At 35.8% G+C, this 22147-nt stretch overlaps 4 protein-coding genes across 5 annotated transcripts; all 4 read left to right on the top strand.

The window, feature by feature from the left end:
• Positions 1–74: 74 nt before the first annotated feature.
• LOC120778496 (ras-like protein 2) lies at positions 75–2997 on the top strand. Its single transcript, XM_040110321.1, has 3 exons — positions 75–310; positions 1735–1822; positions 1884–2997. The coding sequence occupies exons 1-3, from the start codon at positions 197–199 to the stop codon at positions 2291–2293; spliced, it is 612 nt and encodes a 203-aa protein (XP_039966255.1). The 5' UTR covers positions 75–196; the 3' UTR covers positions 2294–2997.
• Positions 2998–5845: 2848 nt separating this feature from the next.
• On the top strand, positions 5846–6391 carry LOC120778444 (adipokinetic hormone). The gene is made up of 3 exons (XM_040110234.1): positions 5846–5924; positions 5992–6132; positions 6212–6391. The coding sequence occupies exons 1-3, from the start codon at positions 5856–5858 to the stop codon at positions 6251–6253; spliced, it is 252 nt and encodes an 83-aa protein (XP_039966168.1). The 5' UTR covers positions 5846–5855; the 3' UTR covers positions 6254–6391.
• A 3972-nt stretch (positions 6392–10363) lies between these two features.
• LOC120778998 (venom protease) lies at positions 10364–20700 on the top strand. The gene is made up of 7 exons (XM_040111101.1): positions 10364–10644; positions 16185–16354; positions 19100–19457; positions 19525–19818; positions 19926–20134; positions 20217–20288; positions 20447–20700. The coding sequence occupies exons 1-7, from the start codon at positions 10560–10562 to the stop codon at positions 20579–20581; spliced, it is 1323 nt and encodes a 440-aa protein (XP_039967035.1). The 5' UTR covers positions 10364–10559; the 3' UTR covers positions 20582–20700.
• On the top strand, positions 14690–15699 carry LOC120778999 (endochitinase A-like). Of its 2 annotated transcripts, XM_040111103.1 has the most exons (2): positions 14690–14911; positions 14969–15699. In XM_040111103.1, exons 1-2 carry the CDS (start codon positions 14821–14823, stop codon positions 15478–15480), a joined length of 603 nt encoding a protein of 200 aa, XP_039967037.1. In that variant the 5' UTR covers positions 14690–14820; the 3' UTR covers positions 15481–15699. The 2 variants fall into 2 exon arrangements, with proteins under 2 accessions (XP_039967037.1, XP_039967036.1); XM_040111102.1 differs by having other exon boundaries at positions 14690–15699.
• Positions 20701–22147: the final 1447 nt, after the last annotated feature.

Genomic DNA, 22147 nt, shown 5'->3' with positions numbered 1-22147 from the left:
TGGAATTAAACTGACAACTTATTTCCAACGCTGCTTCAGTCGACGTCGTCTACTGTCAGCATCATCATTGTGCATTAATGTGTTCGTTGTTGTAGTGAAATGTTTTTCGGGTGGAACCATAGCTAAATTGCAAACGTCAGTCAGTTTCCTTTTGAAAACATTTGCGGTACATAAATAATTATAATATTTTAATAAAATGTCGCGAAATAATACGGCCCAAAGCGGTGGATCATCTGTACAAACCTACAAATTAGTAATTGTTGGAGGTGGTGGTGTGGGAAAATCGGCATTAACAATACAGTTTATTCAGGTATGTTTCAAACGGCAAATGAATAGACATATGATGAGTGGGGAATGGGGGAGGTGTAGCCAGAATACCAAAAGCGTAACAAGTTGATTTGGATAACAGCTTGCCGATTGCGGAGCACTATCCGCGCATTTCCATTTGTGAATATACGCACGCAAAGACCTTGGACGAGTGTAGCCTCACCAAAAAACTTGACATTCGTTGTCGTTTAATATTAGTATAACTAGTTGCTACCATTTGGGGCAGCAGCTGTTGTCTTCTATGGGATATCGCACTCATAAGTGCGCGGTTTTCGCTACTAACGCACCTCGAGTCGTAAGTTTCGAGCAACGCCCACATTGTAGCGTCATCTTAAGAAAATGTCTAATTCAAAGCATATAACTTTGAGATATTGCTACTAAGGCTTATGCTGAAATACACATATTTATGCTATACTTGTATGTAGCTCAACACCCACTTTAATATAAACATTATCATGTGTATATATAGGTATATACAATTATCTAAATGTTAAAATCTTTATACTTAGTATGACGCATTTGAAACTCTTTAATACACTGCTGTCCATCAATTCTTATAAAAATATCAAATATTATAAAGCGCCAAGCTCTTGAAGGCTGTGAGATCTCTCCCCCTAATTGAATTTGAAATTTAAGAATATACGTATTTATGCGTTTATGTGCACATATGAAAGAGGGTTAGTGCCAGTATGTTATTGTAGGCTTTGGGCAAATAAATTTGTCTTCATATTTACTTTCCTTAAGTATATACATATGTGTACAAGTATGTAAAAGATTTGCTTGCTATAATAACCTTATTTATGAGCGTATTTTTAGAAATTTACGTCATTTACAATATTTGTGTATATTTTCATTGGATTCTAAAATAAAAAGGAAAATGTTTAGTATGACGGCAATATTTAGTTATACATATACGTGACGGATAGACCAAATATTGTTTGATTTTATGCATGAAGTCAAGAAGACTCCTAGCTGTTCCTAGACCGTTGTACTTACACATATGTATGTATGTGCTTAGTGCTTAAGTGTCTGAGGACTGCCATTGTTTCGTTAGAGATAAAATATATAAATATATATAAAATATGAATATTGTATGACCAAAACGCGAATAATTTTTGTGAATAATATAGTTGCTTATTGCAAGCTTTCATGTGTCTAACGTGTTTTTATCAGTTTGTTAAGTAAACATTTTTCTTAGTAAATATTGTTAATTAAAAGAAAATTTATGACAAGTATATCAAGTGTATGCGGAATTTACATACATATGTACACATATAAATCAGTATACCACTTACATTCAGTATTGTATTGTAGTAATTGTAACTAGACAAAAATGAATTAGATGCCATCTTTTATAAAAAATGTAAACGGTTATATTATTAACTTCTACACATTTTCCTATTTTAGAGCTACTTTGTAACTGACTATGATCCCACTATTGAAGACTCTTATACCAAACAATGTGTCATCGATGACATCCCAGCCAAGTTAGATAGTAAGTATATCAATATTTTTTTTTCATATTTGAACGCTTACAATAAATTTGTTTCGTATAGTTTTGGATACTGCCGGTCAAGAGGAATTTAGTGCTATGCGTGAGCAGTATATGCGCTCTGGTGAGGGTTTCCTGCTTGTGTTTGCTCTAAACGATCATTCCAGCTTTGATGAGATACCGAAATTCCAGAAGCAAATCCTACGCGTCAAGGATCGTGATGAATTTCCCATGTTGATGGTTGGCAACAAATGCGATTTGGAACAACATCGACAAGTGTCATTGGAGGAGGCGCAAAACGTAAGCAGAAATCTCATGATACCGTACATTGAATGCAGCGCAAAGGCGCGTGTCAATGTGGATCAAGCTTTTCATGAGCTTGTGCGAATCGTGCGGAAATTTCAATTAGCCGAACGTCCATTCTTGGAGGAGAGCTACAATAGGAAAAGCAAGCGAAAATGTTGCGTATTGTAATGCGATATTAGGAAACATTTAAAAGCTAGACAGAAGTTAGAGAGTGGAAGACGGTACATGATTTTTTCGAGGATTAACAATAATTTTCGATATCGAAGTGGAATTGATGAAAAATGCTGCCAATAAACTGAATTACATAAAGAATTACTTCTTCAAAAACATGAAAACACACACACAAACATAAAAAAATCCATACTAATTGTATAAGTGAGTGGAAAACAAGTGTAACTCATAGTAGCAGCAAACAACGGTACATGTGCAATACGAGAGGAAGAAAATATTATAAAGCGTACCACTTGAAAACTTGAACAATCTGTGTATACACGTAACTAAAAACAGTTTATGATAATACATTTATTGAAACGCTACATTTATTGTACAAAAACGAAATTCTAATGCAAGCCACCAGAGTCCATAGTATATACCGAACAGAGCAAAGAGTAAGCTAAATGTGCTTTGCCACACTAAATCAACGAAAATATCGAATACCGCCAAAAATATTTAATGTTTTTTATTAATCAAATTAATAAGTCAGTGAAAAACTTGTTAACCAAATTTACGCTAAACGCTAAAAAATCAAAACACCAATTAAAATTTTATACACATATTAAATTAAGGAAATGAAAAAAATAATATATATATGTTTGTGAATTTTATAAACTAATTATGTACAACGTCAGGCGATTAAAATGTTTAACTAATAAGTATGTGAGTTTTGTATTTAATATTAAAATAATAGTTTTATTTATTAAGTGATAAAATTGCATTGCGAAAATCGTTACGATTATGCCAAAAGAGATTTGTATTTTTATGCTTAATATTGAAAAACACCATTTTTTGCTAATAATTGTCGAAAGAAAATAAAAATTAAAAATGTAAAACATTGTTAATCAAATCAAAAAATCTAAAAATTATTAAAGAAAAGGAAAAAATATTAAAGAATCAGAAAAAAAATTAAAGAGAAGAAAGAAAAAAATATTAACTAACAGTTGAACAAAACGAATAAAATTTTGAGTGCCTACGTTTTTATATGTACAAACGTATGTATGAGTGTAATGTATGTAAAAGCAAACGCAGCCAATCATAAGTCGTTTGCAACTGCTACACCACCCTGATATTCTAAAAGTCTAAAAATAAATAAGACAACGTTGTGTTACACTTATCAAATGTTAAAAAGCTGAAATGCCAAAAGTTATATTGTAAAGTTAAATTTCAAGTAAAATTTACACTTTTCATTTAGCAAAGCAAAAGTAGAACTTAATGTTCATTTGTGAATAAACAAAGTAATTGCCGTATTTATTAATTAATTTCACTATTTGCAATGGCTAAACACACGCTGATATTTACATATCTGAATTGCACAAATCTCATACAGACGGACAATACACCGAAAAATTTCACTGCACAAGTTTGTTTGTAAGCGTAATTTTGAAGATGATGAATTTTTTCTATAATATAGCTAACGGCATGTCTAACATACATATGTATGTATGTGTGTGCATTAAAGGTTGTTTGCACTTATGCAATTTGTTTTGAAAAGAAATATGCATTTCGAAAACGCACAAGCGCATGTCGCAACATTTTCGAATGGCAAAAATAAAATTGAAATCATCTGTTCATTATGCCCAGTATTCGCAGCGTTTACATTCATACAACACACATGCATGCATACATTATTGTACGTACAATTTTAATTAAATCAAATATTTTAGCGTTATATTTATGTATATGTATACATTCATGTGAGAAAAACAAACAAATACATTTAATAAAGCAAGGTCTAATTTTTGTAAAACAAAAATCAAGTCGACAAAGTTTTAATTGTTTGCTTTCTAAAATCTATCACTCATGACTCTGAATACTGCTGATATTAAGTTTGCCACGAAGTTTGTAAAATACCGTTCCCACGACAGTCGGTTCCGGGTAACCGGAAGGGACCCGAGTTTTTAACCGACCAAGAACTATCAACTCGGCACCATTCCTCGAAATTACTACAGGTATTCAGGATAGCACGTTCGAAAGTACTTAGACTTGCCAGCTACCCCTGTATCTATTATTTAAATACTCTTGGTTATTGTGTCAGTCACCTGGGCATCAGTAGGCTTCTTGTAGTCGATACCAGAAAACAGTATTCAATAAATTAATCTTTTAAGGCGGACAAAAGTTCTGAACTATTGGAATCCCAACCGTCGATCATCCTTTTTCTTCTCATATACAATATCTCTAACCTAACCCTTGTCTCGTATCCACCTTGGTCTTAATAATACCATACTGTGTTCGCAAGTGGTTAGGCTTAATAGTGACATTGTGGTTCCGGCATCATTGTAGCAGCTGTCAAAGGCTTATGGAGCTGTCAATTTCCCCATCGGCTTTTTCATATTGGTTTTGATCAGAATCACCAAAAAGGTGCATTTCCTCTTGTCTGCGAGAGAGTCCTCCACAGAAAAAACATCTGATTCGAGAGAATAAAATAGGTAAAATTCCTAAGTATCGTGCTTACCCCAAAGCTTTTCAACTTTGACTTTTTAGCACGATTGTACCTTGGAGGTAACCGGAAATAGCTTAGGACACTACTGGACGAAAGTAAACATTTACCTCAGAAACATTTCAAAACTATTTTCTGGGTTCAAGTTGGCAATCGTTCTTTCCTAACTGCGAAATGTGTTGTAAGTATGTTAAGGCCGAAGACGTCAAAATTCCAAACACAAGCTGCCTGCCACTGATGATGACGCATGCTTGAAGCGGAACCGCTTACTAGGAGCATAAAGAGGTCGACGACATAGGACAATATGCCGAGCAGGCTTCGGACGCAACTAATTTCAGACATGCATTGGCCGGCATGCACAGTGGAGTCATATACACCTTCACCGATTTACTCTCAGTGAATGGCGTATTTGGAGTCAAACCACCAACTATTGCAGACGACCGCGAGTTGCTGCGAGTGACTCTTGTGCAGCTTCGTTCTGAATAGAGTAGCAGGTTAAACTCTTGTTTATCCAGAATCGACCTCTTCATATCAAATATATGTCCAGCGTGCAACGCTAAGATTTTCCTTTTGAAAGAAAGAGTGACATCGTCTTAAGTAAACCCGTTAAGCCAATGAAGAGGAATGCACATTATTGTCCGATATGTGGATCTCTCACTTGGTCTGGTAGCCGAAGTACTTTTGGATAATCCCGCAGGTGGCCCGCGGAGTTCGGGCAACCAATCTGCCTAGTTTTCTTGCAGGTCTAATCCCTCAAATACCAACAACTGAAAGACTTAACCCTACGAAACTTACGTTTTTCGAGTGAAATTGGATGGGATGAAAAATATACTTTTAATGCAAAAATGTTACGCGTGTCGTTATAATAATCTGCTATTTCCAATCAAACCCTACGAGTGAGACACTCATATTATTTGGAGAGAAACCCGAAAAGTGCTCGACTAATTAAAAAAGTAATAACGGACACACGGATAAGGACATTGTGTATGTCCTGCAAGCAACACAAAGAAATTGGATCCGTATAAAAAGCCTCAATAAAGTGACGATAAGCAAGCAACGTTCCGCACAGTCTTCAAGATGAATTCAACACGTACACAACTCTTCGCCGCCATGTTCTTGCTCTTCTTGGCTGTGGTCAACTGTCAGGTGCACACATAGCTCATGAAAAGCGGCCAATGAATTGGTAAATAAAACAGTTATTATCTATTTACAGTTGACCTTCTCGCCAGACTGGGGCAAGCGTTCGGTGGGCGGCAGCGTGGGTGGCGGCGCAGCTGGCTTCTTCGACACACAGCCCAGCGGCAATTGCAAGACTTCCAATGAGATGCTGCTCGAAATATTCCGCTTTGTTCAGGTAAAGACTGACAGGGCGTATGAGTGATTTTTTACACACCTAAGAATATTACATAACCGCTTGCCATAACTATTCACAGGCAGAGGCGCAACTTTTCCTGGACTGCAAGCATCGCGAGTAGAAGTCACGGCATTAATCACCACATAAATACTCAATACTTTTAATATATACATATGTGTAATTGTTTTTGCATTTTTTATTTGGGGTAGTCGGCATTAGTTTGGATGAAATCCGCCTTTCAATACTTCAAATGCTTATTTGAAATTAATAAATTAACTATAGCGTAATACCAATAAATATATATTATATGGTAATGATATGTAAAGTACTTATTATAAATAAAATATTAATGAATGCATGCCAGTAAAGCAAATCTGCGTCGGCTTTCTTCTAACCCACTGCAAGGGGGGAATTACAGGTTTTTGCAAACGACTGTGAATAATTGGCCAAATATAAAGTTATTAATTTGAGTATTAAATTGGGGTTGTGCCAATAACTGTAATTGAGTTTTCAATGTCAATGCTATTTTCGCCAGCGAGTATATTCATGGCAAGTTGCAAACCCTGCGGGAATAATGGAATAAATACACTTTGGCTATATTCTTAATAATTAATTTTGAAAATATGTTTTTTGAAATTATTAATATTTTTTTTAACATGAAATAGTAATATTTCTCATGAACTTCATCGCCATCTTCTGAGGCATTCTAACTGGGATCAAAAATAATATTTTAATAATCAACTAAATTTTTTGTAGATTAAGTGTACGTAGGTAGGTAGGAGTGCAGCCCTATCGGGCTCAATTAGCACTTGATGTGCCATTTTTATATAATATTCGTAGAACCTTTTGTATCTGCTATTACGTTTCACTTTCTCTATGCTTTTGGTGGAAATCCATTCAAGGTTTGGTGCTTGGTGGATTCCGAGTGTTTTGTGTCGGATCCGTGCTAGAGCTGGGCATTCGCAGAGAAAGTGGAAGATCGTTTCCTTGTTCCCTGTTACTCCACAGCCACGGCAGATGTCGTTGTAGGGCATACCCATTTTGGACGCATGTTCCCCAAATGGCTAGTGCCCTGTTGTAGTAGCTGTTATTCTGTAAATACTTTTTCTTGATCTATTTAATAAGTAATTGGTTCTTTTACTGTCATATGTTGGCCATAATTGTTTAGTTATGACGCATTTTTTAATGTTTTTCCACCTGTTGTTTGCAATTTGTTGGAATTGTCTATTGATCTCTCCTTTTATCGATCCTATCGGGCTTGGTATTAGCTCCGCTTCGGATTCATTGAGGAAAGCTCCTGCCTTTGCCAACTCATCTGCTTTTTCGTTACCGAAAATGTTCCTGTGGCCGGGAACCCAGATCAAGTTTAGTTGGAGCTTGTCTTTTATTGAGCTTAGTGCTCTCTTGCAGTTGTGAACTATACTGGAATTTGTCATGGGTGAAGACAATGCCAGGAGGGCCGCCTGGCTATCCGTAAATATAGTTGCTTTATGTATATTCCCGTGGATTTCTAATAGAACTTCGCATGCTTTTTCTATGCCTAGTACTTCTGCTTGGAAGATGCTAGCCGAGTTCGGTAGAGATTAAGTGTAGTGAGATATAGAAACTGCGTCTGGTAAAATCTTTCAAAGTCTTTAAAACGTTATATCCACATGTGAATTTAAAATAATGACGTTTTTGCTTATAAATTGTAACAAAAAGTACTCGGAAATTGTAAGTAAAATGAAGAATATTTAATAATTCATCAACATTTATTTTGTCGTCTTTAAAGTAATTCCCTTTATATGTAATACACTTATACAAACGATTTTTCCACAGTCCACGAAAACCTTTTCATAAGCACTTTTTAGTATGGCCTTCAGCTCCTTCAGTGAATCTCTTCGATCGACTGAAATCGGGTTTCACAGAGCGGCAATTTCAGTATGGGAACAAGAAAAATCACACAGAGCTAAATCTGGTTAATACAGTGGTTGATATATGGAATTCATAGCGTTTCTGGCTTTAAATTCGCTCACAATCTTGGTTCGATTCGATGGTGCATAATTATCGTGTAAAATCCGTGAATTGTGCTTCCACAATTCCGGCCGTTTTCGATGCCTCAATACGGCGAAATAGAAAAATATTGACCGTTCGGAACAAATTCATGATGCACAAACCAGGTATATCGAAAAAAACAAGGAGCATCACCTAGATTTTTGAGCGGCTTTGACGAGTTTTTTTTTTTGTTTTGTCACGTTTTTTCCTCCATTCCAATGATTGTTGGCTTATTTGCATGTCAAACTCATAAGCCCATGTCTCATCTTCAATTATAATGCTCTCCATGAATGTGGGGTCCTAATTAACACGATAAAGCATGTCCAAAGAGACATGTTTAGAAATGCAAAATTGAAATTCAAGGACAATGCTTTCCTAACAATGTCATGTCGGTGTGTCAAAAATTGATTGAATCGGCTCATTACTTGCGTTAGCTCCTAGTAGATATCTAATACAACGATTTTGGAACTTACAGGGGAATAAAATCGGGTGAAAACTCGCCCTAGACTCCATGAAGGGTGTATCCCCGGCTTTACTCCTTACAAGTTGCAAGAGTATAAAATGTTGGGTTATAACCGAACTTAGCCCTTCCTTACTTTTTTTTGTTTTTGAAGTGAATAAAATGCTTTAACAAAATAAAGGAAAATCGATTTCGAACCTCCAAGTGGATTCCTTAAAAGAAATAGCTTTTGTAATGTTGCTCGATTTTTGGATTGTTTTAATAAGAATAATGGTTGGGAACTAATACGATCTCTCGAGCATTAACAGAAAATATCGTTAGGATTAACATATCTATTAGACGCAATTGTTTCTGTTACCCAAAACTCCTAGATCTTCAGAAATGGACAAAGCTTTTAGAGCTCAACACAAATTTATTTAGGCGGCTAATATCAATCCCAACCATTTCTCAAAGTTCGCCAAAGGTGGATGAGATATTTCAATTAACCTTCGCCTTCCTTCGTACAGTTTTGTCAAAGAGCGTCCGACAAAATATTTACCCACGCCGCGTGTAAAAATGGAAGTTAGTCTGAGTTGTTTCATTAAAAGTCCAATATAAGATTTTGAGTCATGGAATATCCTACAAAGCCTAGTGACGTTAATTTCTAACGGTTTAATGACATATCTTCTTTTTAGACTATCATTAAAATCGGATAAAATAACTCGAATGAATTATTCTGTTGGTCATTTTTAGAACTGCTGTAGAGTTGACAGTTCTTGACCAGATCAAAATCCGGTTCCTTTCCGGTAGCGTAGATCTGACCGTTGTGTTCTATGTTGCTTTCTGGTAACGTTGTGGAATTCACTGTGAAATATCATTAATTGGCAGTTGTTTGGATTGTAACTATGATAACTGCATAGATGCGTAAACCAGATATGACGCTGCTGATCGGCATCTTCGATTCGTCACTTCTGTGCTCGCAGTATTTAAACAATCTAACATAATGCAATACTAGAGAGATTGTGGATATCTCAATGAGGTCTTAATCTCTTGTTATTCCATACTAATCTGTTGATGGAATATTATTGTATTTATGTCAGTTGATTGCTCGATTCACCACTCTCTTAGTTCATTAATATATAAGGAAAATACAAGTAGTTATATTTCTTCCAGGTTAGGACACACCGCATTATAAAGCTTCGATTCAAAACAGGCATGATCAATTCTTTAGTGTCACCCCAGTTGGAGTTTATATTTCGGGAAGTAGTGTCAGAAGCATCGAAAAATTTTAAAATTCCGTCTAATAATTTGGCTTAGCTTTTTGTATTTTCAACATTTACGGAAAGTAAAGAAAAAAAGGTGCAACGAACTTCACTCGTGTTGTTATTAGCTGTCGAAATATCAATGAATTTTTTTTGTTCGCACTTCTGTTTCATAATTGACATAATTATATAAACAATAAAACATATTAGAATAAATACACATAAGCTTTAGGTCCTTTAATAGTTGATGACTTTTTGGCCTTCCGTTTCAATTGTTTTCATAATTCTATCATCACATTCAGTGCTTTTGTTTAACGAGCTGAAATAATAATAATGTTTAATTTTTTTTCTTAGTTTAATCATAGCTATAAACAATATATTCTAGATTACTAAATGCTTGCATATAAATGAGCGTACATTGTTGCAGTTGTTGTAGTGGTCGTAACAATTATACCATTACCATGATTAAGTGAATATTTTTTCCCATCGCTTCCATTATCCATTGTTTAAATGTATCACTAGACATTAGTGTTCGATGATGTTTCGGGGATTTACGCAATTGTTGACTATTTAAAAGTGTAACACGTTCAGAGTGAATCGGTCAATGATAACATTTGCACCCGGGCAGTTGTGGCATCAAGACTAAGGACTTCTTTAACTTTCAAATTCTGATATTTCAATAAAATTCATAAATGAAACGAAGATTGTGTGACTTTAAAGCGAAGAAGTGCGTTGTTTTGATAGCCTGGCTATTGAACGTCGTGAAGTCCATTGAATGTGAGTGAAAATATTCCGATTTTTATCTTTCGAGTGCGATCTTTCGTTAACAATGATGAAATGTATAAATGCTTACGATTATAATAGTGAATGCATGGAAGTTACGGCAAATTTGGTTTGACTCATGTGAAGGTCATAGAATGTGGATACTGTTAAGTTTAAAAGGTTGATATTAGGAGGCTGCACTGACAAAAGTTATAAGCAAAATTATATTATATTTATACTAGTTATATATAATAAACATATACATTGTGACAAAAAGTACCCGGAGATAGTAAATAAAACGTAAAATATCTAACTATTCATCAATCCTTATTTTGTCGTCTTCGAAGGAATCCCCACCAGATTAAATACATTTATGCCAACGATTTTTCCAGTCCTCGAACCCCTTTTCATAATTTTCATAAGCACTTTTTGAGATAACCTTCAGCTCCTTCATCAAATTTTTTTTTATTTCTTCGATCGGCTAAAAACTGATTCCACGGAGCGGAAATTTCAGTTTGGGAAAGAAGAAAACATCGCACGGAGCCAAATCTGGTGAACACGTTTATTGTTGGTGGTATTCATAGCATTTATGCCTTTAAATTCGGTCACAATCGCATTCTTTTTGAAAAAGTTTTATCGAGAAGAGACGAGCAAGAACGTGTTTTATACCCAAAAAATCCACCAAAATCATTTCAACGGACTCGCGAGAGATGTCGAGCCATCTCTCTAACATTTGCCCGACGATTTTTAAGCACTATATTCTTTTTTAATATTTTTTATCAATTAAAGAGTTCGAATCGTTCAGAACGAGGCACATCTTCAACGATTTCTCTACCATCTTTGAAGGCTTTGTACCGCTCGTAGGCTTGTGCTTTTGATAAAAGTGAATTTCCGTAAGGTTTTTCCAAAATTTGTAACGATTCCGCACACGAAATTTGGTTATAAATACAACATTTGAGACAAATTCTTTGTTCGATATTTTTATCCATTGTAAAAATCGCAACGCACTATGTCGCCTCCACTCTTTGCCAGGTCACGCCAGTTGTACATCCCAAGTGCAGACAGGTCTCTTGGCTTTCATTGGATGCGGAGGTTCCGTTGCTTCAGTTGTCCATCTATGGGTCTCGAGTCTAAGGAGTTTTTTTCTGGTGCATTATCTTCCATGCGAACGACATGGCCTAATCAGCGCATTCGTTGAATTTTTATATGCTTTACTATATCCATGTCGCCATATAACTCTTACAGTTCGTGGTTTCATCTTTACGATAGCATCCAAAGATCTTGTGAAGAACCGTTATCTCATATGTTATAAGTGCTTTTTCATCTCGGTTTGTCGTCGTTTATGTTACTGCACCGTATTATTATACGTGGACCAGAATAATGAGAAATTTATAGGGCGTAATTTTTGTTCGTCGAGAGGGATCTGCTTCTCAATTGCTTACCGATCCCAAAGTAGCACCTGTTGGCAGGAGTTATACTGTGCTTTATCTCCGATATGTACAAAGTCCTTAACATTTTAAATTTTTTTACATATGCACCACCTGATCAAATTTAACCCGGACTGGTCCGGCGTATACCGAAATGATAAATACTTAAATGAAAAAAAAAATATGAACCAGAAGTTTGCTTGATATTTTTTGTTTGCAATAGTATCACAGGGAGTCTACTTTATCATGAACGCAAAGAAGCATTCAGTGATGCTCGGTTCACTCAACCTTGTTATTGACGATAACAGAAAAGTTAAAGAAACAGTGCTTGATCGTCGTGTTGGCAGCAGAGAGATAGTGGTCACAAAATCTCTTATGGATCGCCAAAATACGTGTTGCTTAATGTTTTGGTTAATGTTTTGGATATATTGCGTGTTAATGCTAGACTCGTATGAAAAGACCTGAATATTTTGTAAGAACGACGTTAAGTAGAAGTCGCAAAATGATGCTCAACAAACTTGGCAAAGCACTTTATATTCATCAAATGCATCATTTAGATGTCGAGACTTATAACAAGTGTATTGAAAATTGGATTAACCGTTGGTAAAGTTGTAATGACTTAGGCATCTATATTGAAGATTTTAATAGAGTTTTGTATTAAAATACGTTAAATTTAATTTAAATGTTTGATCCAGAGGCAGATCGATAGTCGGGAAGCTGGCCCTTTATATGAGAAGTAAAAGTCTGAAGATTATTTGACATTTGTAAGGAATAACGTAGTTAAATGGTATGTGAGCAAATTACAATTATTACAATAATTGATTCAGTTGACCACCAAAACAACACTGCCATCGAAAAAGCAGGCAACAACATTTGCTATGGTGATTATGTATTTCGTAAGGAATGTGAGAAAATGTTTGAGTCGATGATAGTGGGATCTTCCTGCTTGGAGACAACATTTGCTGCGATACCTTCAAGTACTACTAGTTTATGGGTTGAGGAAGTATCAAACAACTGTCTTTATATTGACCAATGATATAATTTAACTAAAATAAGAAATAATGGAATGTTTTAGAATCTTATTTCTAATATAAAATTTTGTTAGAGACAGTAAGTAGTTAAAATGGTCTGCGGTATATAGCTGAAGTTATGTTTTATATATACAGTTCATATCAAATCTATTTCATGGGAATTTAATTTTTTTCCTACCGGTCATCTCAAAGTGTGAATACAAACACATTCCAACAGCAATTACAAAATGCTATACAATTAAGCATTGGATAAACCAGCTCGTCAGCGGCGGCATCAATAAAATAACATATGGGTATGAATGATAAAAAAGCCACTGGCCGAGTTATTCTAATTTGATCAAATAAACACTTTGTTCCTTCGCAAACCGTCATGCGTGAAGTAATGATTTAATCGACAAAATTCACATATTTTTCTGTTTTCATATATGTATGTATATAAACCGTAAAACAATGCAGTTTAGTACTATTTTTGTAATATGAATCATTTTGCCATGGGTAGAGGGTGCAGGTTAAAAATAATATTGGGTATTGTTAATTGAAAAATATCAATGTTTGAACTAGTTACTCTAAATTAGAGGCTGTTATCAGATTTCGTTTAACAAAAACGATCAATGCAAAAAGGGATTTGAATTTTCTCGCTGTTTTGGTGAAGTCAAAATATCAATAATTAGTGCCCGAACCGAAATAAAGTAAATAATAAGAATAACTTCCTAAAACTGAAATATTAACCGAAATGTGTTAAGTCGATCCATAGAGATGTTGAGATCCTCTGCTAGGTTTCTGATAGCAACATGACGAACAAGCACTGTTTCTCTAACTTTTTTAATGTTATCGTCATTAGCAGAGGTGGATGAACGATTCGCATGAGGGAAGTTTTCGATGACTTCACAACCTTCACTGAAAGCTTTGTGTCACTCAAATATTTGTGTTCGTGATAAATTAGATTTAAACAATTCCTTAGATGAATTCCGTTGGAAACACAAAATTTAAAACAAATTCCTTGTTTTTTTATCGATTCGGATGATCTGAATTGGAGCACAAGAATTCGCCCCAAGGCGAAGGGGGCTCATATTTATCTAATTGCCAAATCTTGAATCTTGGAGAATCGAATAAACAACTGGTATAAAGCACATATACTGTCATAATCTAATAGATGTCGAATAGTAAAATGGTATAACTATCAGGTATTCATATCTATCGTCAATGAAAGATGCAATCAATTTCGATCAGTCAAGTACTCATTGAAGCATTCTTTATCTATGCAGCTGACACTGAGATGTATGGATAATGTTACCACATGGCTTTTCTATAATTTACTATGACCTTATTGAAAAATTATCGAATTATGCCACGAAATTCACATGACCCTGTATGAGGCAGTGCAATTAAAGCTCTGAGCACAATTGAATTTAGTAGGTGACGATGCGTTCGCTCTTTACGGCAAGCAAATAATGCAAAAGAAAATATGATTATAAAATAATTTTTGGAGTACACGAAGCAGGAAATTGCTGCTAACTGCAAAAAGGTTGAACCGATGGTGTTGAATTGTTGACAAGTTGACAAATGGGCCTAATACAGTTGAATGCAGCAAGCCGCGGCATCCAGTCGCATCGGTGCGTTTACGTTGAACATAACGCGTTTAAACGGATTTCCATTACATCCTCTGTTATATAGATGGGTGTAGAGTTGCTTTCTATATATCAACGAGCGTTTCGTAAATTGTATTGGTCAGCATGCTGTGGAACGATTTGTGCTATAAACTTTACTTTTGGCCATTTCTGAATTATCTGGCGGGCATCAAAGGAATTTGTCCATTTTATCCAGGTTTCTTCCCCTTTATCACACTGCCACCAGTCATTATATTGCCAACGCCATCCACAGTGACTACAACCACAACGACAACCGCTTCCACAACCACAACCGTAACCACAACTACCACGACAGCCGCCACCACACTGTCCACATTTTCACCAACACCACCAACGCCATCAACGATCACAACACTTATGCCATGTCCGGCTCAGCCGCTGGCGTGTTTAAATGGCGGCACACCACCGATATCCTACTGCCCATGCATTGACCCAAGGCAAAGTGGTATGGTCAATGGTATGATGAATGGTATGATGAATGGAATGGGCCCAACTCCGCCGATGCCGTCTTTGGCGCTCCGAAGTGGCGCAGCCTTATCGTCCGATCGTCTAGTTTTCATGCCAGTTAATGCGCAACCGAATGTTGCGCAGAGCTTGCAACAACAACCAATTGGTAGTTCTAACGTTTTTAATTTCCCTTTGGGCCCACGAAATGGCGTACAGCCGAGCGCAGCGCCCAATCCATCGGATACGTTGGTTTTCAGTTCGCTTAGTGGACGCCGGCGCAGAAAGCGACGAAAGTGAAATGTGTATTGCAAGAAATCACTAAATTTGTTAATAATTTTGTATTTCAATTATGAAAAAATTATTATTTAATAGAAATTGGAATATAGATTGATTTTTTATACAAATTTTTTTTATAAAATATGCTAATGGCCGAAGGATATGAAACTGCTCTGTCTATTTAATCCTGTTGTAAAGAAATATTTGGTAACTTATTAGTTTTGAGGAAAAATCAAAACAAAATTGTCGCAAAATATGAAAAAATCTAAAAAAAAATTATAAAACTATAAATATATCTAATAAAAAATATGTATATATATCTTAAATTTATTTTTTATATTTTATGTAGGCATACTATATAAAAAGTCATATTAAAAATACAATATGAAATTTAAAAGCTTTACGAAATTAAGAGGATTAATTTGATTGCAAATTATTAGAGAGCAAAATTATTGAAAAAAATAAGTAAAAATAATCCTAAAAAATTTTCTATTTTAAGTTCAAAAAATAATAATTTTCATTACAGCATAAACCATTCATTAATTTTCTATTATCTTAACCCACATAATTAAAATAATTATTTCCGGTATTTATATGACAAGTGGAAACTTAATTGATTAGCATTCAGGCATATACTGTGCCACTTAATTTTTTGATAGCACACCGAATTGACCCAATTTACTTTCTACTCTTCTACTTTCTTTCTCTCATTTCTCTTAAATTAGCTCAATTTTGTGTAGATTCGAGTCAACGAAGTGGCCAATGCGTGTATATGAACTCGTGCCCACAACTGATTCAGGACTATTATGAAGCAGCAAGATATTCGCCAAATTTGCCGGATTTTCAGACTTTTGTGAGCGGTGCAATGTGCGGATATGATGGCATCAATTTTATGGTGAGTACACAACTACTTCTAATACTTATGATAAATATATGAATATAGATGGTCAAATATATAAGTATTTGTGAGATTAGTACAGTTACTATATATATTTTTGACCTAGTAATGAACATGTGTAGAAGTTCACGCAAGTGAGGAAAGTTCTCTGATCGCCATTCACTTGGGAGTGGCCAGAAACGATTCTTTTACACATGGCTCAAGCAGCTCACTACTTCCGGTCTTTGACCAAGTATTCTCTGGGTAGCCTAAGAACATCCGTTCGAAGGCGAGCTAATGTGAGAAAGCGAAACATCCCCTGCATAGGGTTGTGCGCTGGGTTTGGGACCCGCCACGTAAAAAACACCCCCAATGAAAAAGAAAACACAGCCTCGGATGAGAGACCCCCCTTTTGATGACGGCTGTTGTTAACTCGGCTATAATCGCGTAAGCGGTGTCTACGCCAATTAAGAAGAAGAAGAATGAACAAATGAACATTTTGCGTCGATTTTCTTGGTGAATGATATTTTGTTGCTTTTTACGGAATTCTTAAAACAATATGGAGGTAGGGGTAATGTTGTTGACACGATCTGAAATTAAGACAATAATTTAATGATATTTAATATTTTCATCCAACTTCATTCATGTACTTCACATATTGACCGATTTGTATAAAGTGAATTCAATCGGGTGAACGAAAATAATTTCATTCGGTATACGAGGGTAATAAAATCCTATTGATCTACAATTTCGCTTTAAAGAAAAACACAACTTCTTGGCAAAATTCCATTGTTTTATTTTTTTCAACAAATGTATTTACTGTCGAAGGTAATCAATTAAATAAAGCGTAATCCATTTCGAGGATCCTTACTCTTTTAAAGGAAAAACACAGAAACTTTCAATTTAATGTGGAATGTTAATTATCATTCGGAACTTATTTTTTGAAGATTATCTCTTTCAAATGTTGGCCGCGACTACGACCCTGATGGTCCATCCGATGGGTACAATCTTGGTGGCCAATCGACCGGCCAAAACGTGAAATTATATGCTCATCGAAGTGTTCTCTCAATAAATTCTTTGACTAAAGCGATGTGGCACCGTTTTGTTGAAACCAAATGTCGCCGAGATCACGAGTTTCAATTTCAAGCATCAAATTGTTGGTTATCATGGCGCGATAACGGTCGCCATTACCGGTTACGTTCACATCGGCATCATTTTTGAAGAAATATGGACCGATAATTCCACCGGCCCACAAACCACATCAAACCGTTGTCTATTCTGGATGAAGTGGCAGTTCTTGAAACTCTTCAGGTTACTCTTCGTCCCAAATACGTCAATTTTGCTCGTTTATATACCCATTGAGCCAGAAATGGGCTTCTTCGGGGAACAAAAATTTGACTCGTAAACGTCAGATCTTTTAAGAACTCCTCAAGAGACCATACAGCTAAGTGCTGTCAATTGGGAAGGTCGAGCGGCTTCAGTTCTTCAACAAGCTGTATTTTGTACGCTTTTAATTTAAGATCTCGACGTCAAATGCGCCAAGTCGCTATGTTGCTGAAAACGGCGCCGAACCGACTCTCCACGGTCTTCGTGTAGACTATCAGCTACGGCTGTTAATTTTATTCACTGCGTGCTGGACGTGGTCGGATTCGGTCGAATATTATCCAATAATGAATGCTGGGCCTCAAGATGAGCGATAATGCTGCGAATAATACGCACAGTAGGCCGATTATGTTGACCATGAGTGATACCTCAACTTGGATCACCCGTTATTTAAAACTCCTTTTTGAGGAAGATTATCTCTTTTCAATATAGTCGATGACGCAACATTTTTGAAGCTAATTTTTCTTGTGAATTTTGACCTGCCGCACACGTGACTTCCAGATAACTAGGCCATTTGCGTTTTTTTAAGCTTGTTTGCCAAGCTTCTTCATGTTTCTCGTGAGTTCGTCAATCCATATTGATCGCGGTTTTCCCCTTGCTTTAGTGGTGAATGCTGTGGGCTCTACTTCTTTTTTGACCACTCTCTTTACATGGTCATTTCAGTCGCTGTGCTGTGCGTACGTACAGGTCGAATTATGGTTTTGCAAAGGGTCAGTATACTTGTATATTGTCTATTGAGGAGCTTTGATTTGAATAATTTCATTAGGGATTCGTCCTATTGGCGGCTTGTATTCTATCTACGATATTAATCGGTACTGAGTGCGAAGCCCAAGTAAGTAAAGGTCGATAGTTTCAAAATATAATAATCTTTGCCACCTGAGTGTCGTATCTTTCCGCTCGTGCGGCTTGGTTCACCATGTTCAGTTTATACAAATGAGTTTGGATTTAATCACCACTCAGTTAATGATGAGATTGTGTTTCTTAAATTAAGAACATTTTGCTGAAAAAATTTGGAATTTGCAATGTGTATTTAGCAATGTATGGTGTGGGTTTTGGTTCGGCTTCGCACAGAGCTTTCGCATGCCGAACCATTCACGAACGTTTTGTCCAAAACGTTGGTTTGATTTCCTTTGAGAGTTAGCCTTTTCGATCATCATCAGTTAATGATCATCAAAAAAATTTTATTTTTTTATGATTTTTTGATAATGTCAGGAAAATTTCGTCTTATACAAACTGCACGATCAAAATCAACTTTTTAAATTTTTTGTGGTCTTTTTACGTTAACATGCCCCGTTTAAAAATTTCTTAACGCTTACCCGCTTATAAAAATATAAGTGAATACATTTTATAACACATATTTACTAACTAGACATTTTCCAGATCTGCTGTGTTTCCAACCGAAACATTCAGCCCCCCGGTGGAATTCCAAATCTCCCCACACCGCAGCAGAATAACCCGTACGCTTCCGCATTTAAATTTTCTTCACTAAATTCACTACCAAATGTGCCAACGTCAACACTTGCAATGCCAACAACAGCTACATCACCTATATTACCATCGTATTTGCCAGAAAGTACAAAACCACCGAATCCGCCAAGCTTACCACCCTATACTCCTAGTGTAAATTCCTCCGCAGCAATTGTACCAACACGCTTGGCACCTAAGAGGAGCGGTGCAGAGTGCGGCGTGAGTACAGCTTATACCAATAAAGTTGTAGGCGGCACGGAAGCAAGACGAGGTGGGTGTATTAACGATATTCATTATTCCAACTTGTAGAAAAAAACAATTCGTTTTATGTATTTTAGGCGCATACCCTTGGATCGCAGCTTTGGGTTATCGCGATGAGAATATAGTGAATTCATTGCAATACCTCTGTGCTGGTAGCTTAATATCGAACCGTTATATTTTGACATCGGGTCATTGTGTTAATTCTCTGCTAATAACAGCACGTTTGGGTGCCCACGATATAAGTAATCCCAACGAGACGGGCGCTATAAGCATACCCATTGAACGTAAAATCATACACGAACAGTACAACTCGCAATATATAATTAATGACATTGCATTGATTCGTCTAAGTGCCCCGGCTCCAAATTCGGGTAATTAAGTTCAGAGTACCACAGGTCTCTATAGCTGGGTTCAAATCTTATATTTAAATAAGATTTATATAAATGTGTTTACATAAGTATATATTTGTATCCCCTAGCATATATAAGCACCATTTGCCTACCCGAAGGCGAGCGTTTTGCAAAAGATTTCGTTGGCAACAATCCGTTCGTCGCTGGTTGGGGTGCAGTGAAGTTTCAAGGGCCCAGTTCGAACGTTTTGCGTGACGTGCAGGTGCCGATTGTGACTCAACAGACTTGTATACAGTCATATAAAGCCGCTTTTCAAAATTTAGTATTTACAGATCGGGTAAGTTTCGGAGGTGAAGCCCCAGTAATACAATTATATAAAGTTTATTTAAAATGTGACTAAAATTTAACTTCCTTATTAGTTCATCTGCGCTGGCAATTCTCATGTCGATGCCTGTCAAGGGGATTCCGGTGGGCCATTGATGATGCCGATGGTAATCATATTTTCTAATATTACACAAAGCCTTACGCATATGAGTCAACTTATTTGGCTTCAAAATTCAATGCTTTCAATTAATCACATGTGTTTTTGGCACACTCGGATATCTGGCCTTGAGAATAACTTGAACCTTTTTAACTTCATATATTTTAGCTGGAAAACGGCGCTTATCATTATTATATTCTGGGCTTGGTTTCTTATGGCTATGAATGTGCTCGACCCGGATTTCCTGGTGTTTATACACGTGTCGCTTCCTATATACCATGGATACTCAGCCATATGGTATAGTGTTGGTATATAATCTCAAAGAATATTTTTCAATCCCAAAAAAATAATTTGTTAAAAATTTTGTTATTTTGTTTTCAAAAAAAAATCTGTAAAAATAATGTTTATTGCTCATTATTGCTTCAAACACTTAAAATGTAAATAAAACTTCAACTGAAACAGAAACATCGCCATTCTGTTGTTTGGTCTCTGTTTTCTTTTAAAAAATATGAAACGTCAAAACGCCAATAAATTTATTCAATTGAGTCAATATAAGGATCGATGCACTCCTTTATTAAAGTCTTATAACACTTTGCTTTCTATGTCTATTTGATTATGCCAGTTTATGTGACTTTTACCAGTTGCATGTTCGATTCATTACTATTAAAATTTTAGTCATAGAGTCATAAAAATATATTTATATGATGGATACCGGATCTGAATGAACTTCCAAAAATCTCGAACTCGAGCGGGCAATAAGTCTATGATACAGGATCTCAGTTGTAATATAAGTTATCCTAATGAAATGCGTATTATATTGTTACGCAAAATATATGACTAATTTTTTCTAAATGAGACATTTTTCGTCAGTTCTTTATATTAACTTGTTTATTTTGAGCTAGTACAATAATGTAGTACATTACCCATTACTACTCTTTACTCTCTTTAGGCTTAACATCTAAACAGCGATTAGAAATTACAATTTATAACTGACAACAACAATTATATTACAATTGCAGTTTTATTAATCAGCGAACAAACGGTGCTCTCTAAGCATGCTATAAATTGATGAGTACTATATGTGAGCGATTATCTAGCTTTCTAGTCAAGAGAACCACTGACAAGTCGTTGTTGGCGCTGTAAATAGCAACAATACCGCGAAAAACGAGTAGTAATTACATATTCATATTTATGCAAAAAGAAAATATATAAACAAATGCATTATCAAATTGAATCTACATCGAACGCTACAATGAACTGTTAGGTAACTTACAAAAATATGTATATTCTCATATACCATAAAAGCTGATTTTTTGTAAATATTACTTCGAATGGTCAATATGACTTCTTTAGGAGAAGTACTTCAATGCTTCACGAAATGGCCCAGTCAATTGGCCGTTTCGGTCGGTTAGACTATTTACTCTGGGGCTACGTCAGGTCTATGATCTATGCTAATACACCAGCGACGATTGATGAACTTCTTAGGAATATCGAAAGTGAAATTGCAGCAGAATCGTACGATTTGTGCTTCAAACCGTCGAAAATAGGGTTCAGCATCTGGCCTTCTGCAAACGTGCCCGTCGTGGTCATGCAAAAGAAAACGAGTTTCATACACAATGGCATCGAATCGTCCTTCTCAATAAAGAATTTCATTGATATCCCAGACCATTTTTGTTTTATTAAAAAAAAAAACTTTTGTACTTCTTGTTATGTACAGTTCAATCTAACTTTGTGGTACCGTCAAGTTAATCAGTTGTTCTGAGCGAAATTGTGAGTTGCTCCATGATCATCTGAGTATCAGTTAACTATGACATTCCTTGGCTAAAATTAATACTGAAATATTAAAAGTAAATCTTAAGTAATATTTTT

The sequence above is a fragment of the Bactrocera tryoni genome, chromosome 5 (assembly GCF_016617805.1).
Source record: "Bactrocera tryoni isolate S06 chromosome 5, CSIRO_BtryS06_freeze2, whole genome shotgun sequence".
In the NCBI taxonomy this organism is placed as follows: Eukaryota; Metazoa; Arthropoda; class Insecta; order Diptera; family Tephritidae; genus Bactrocera; species Bactrocera tryoni.
This window is presented reverse-complemented; position numbering and strand designations above follow the sequence as displayed.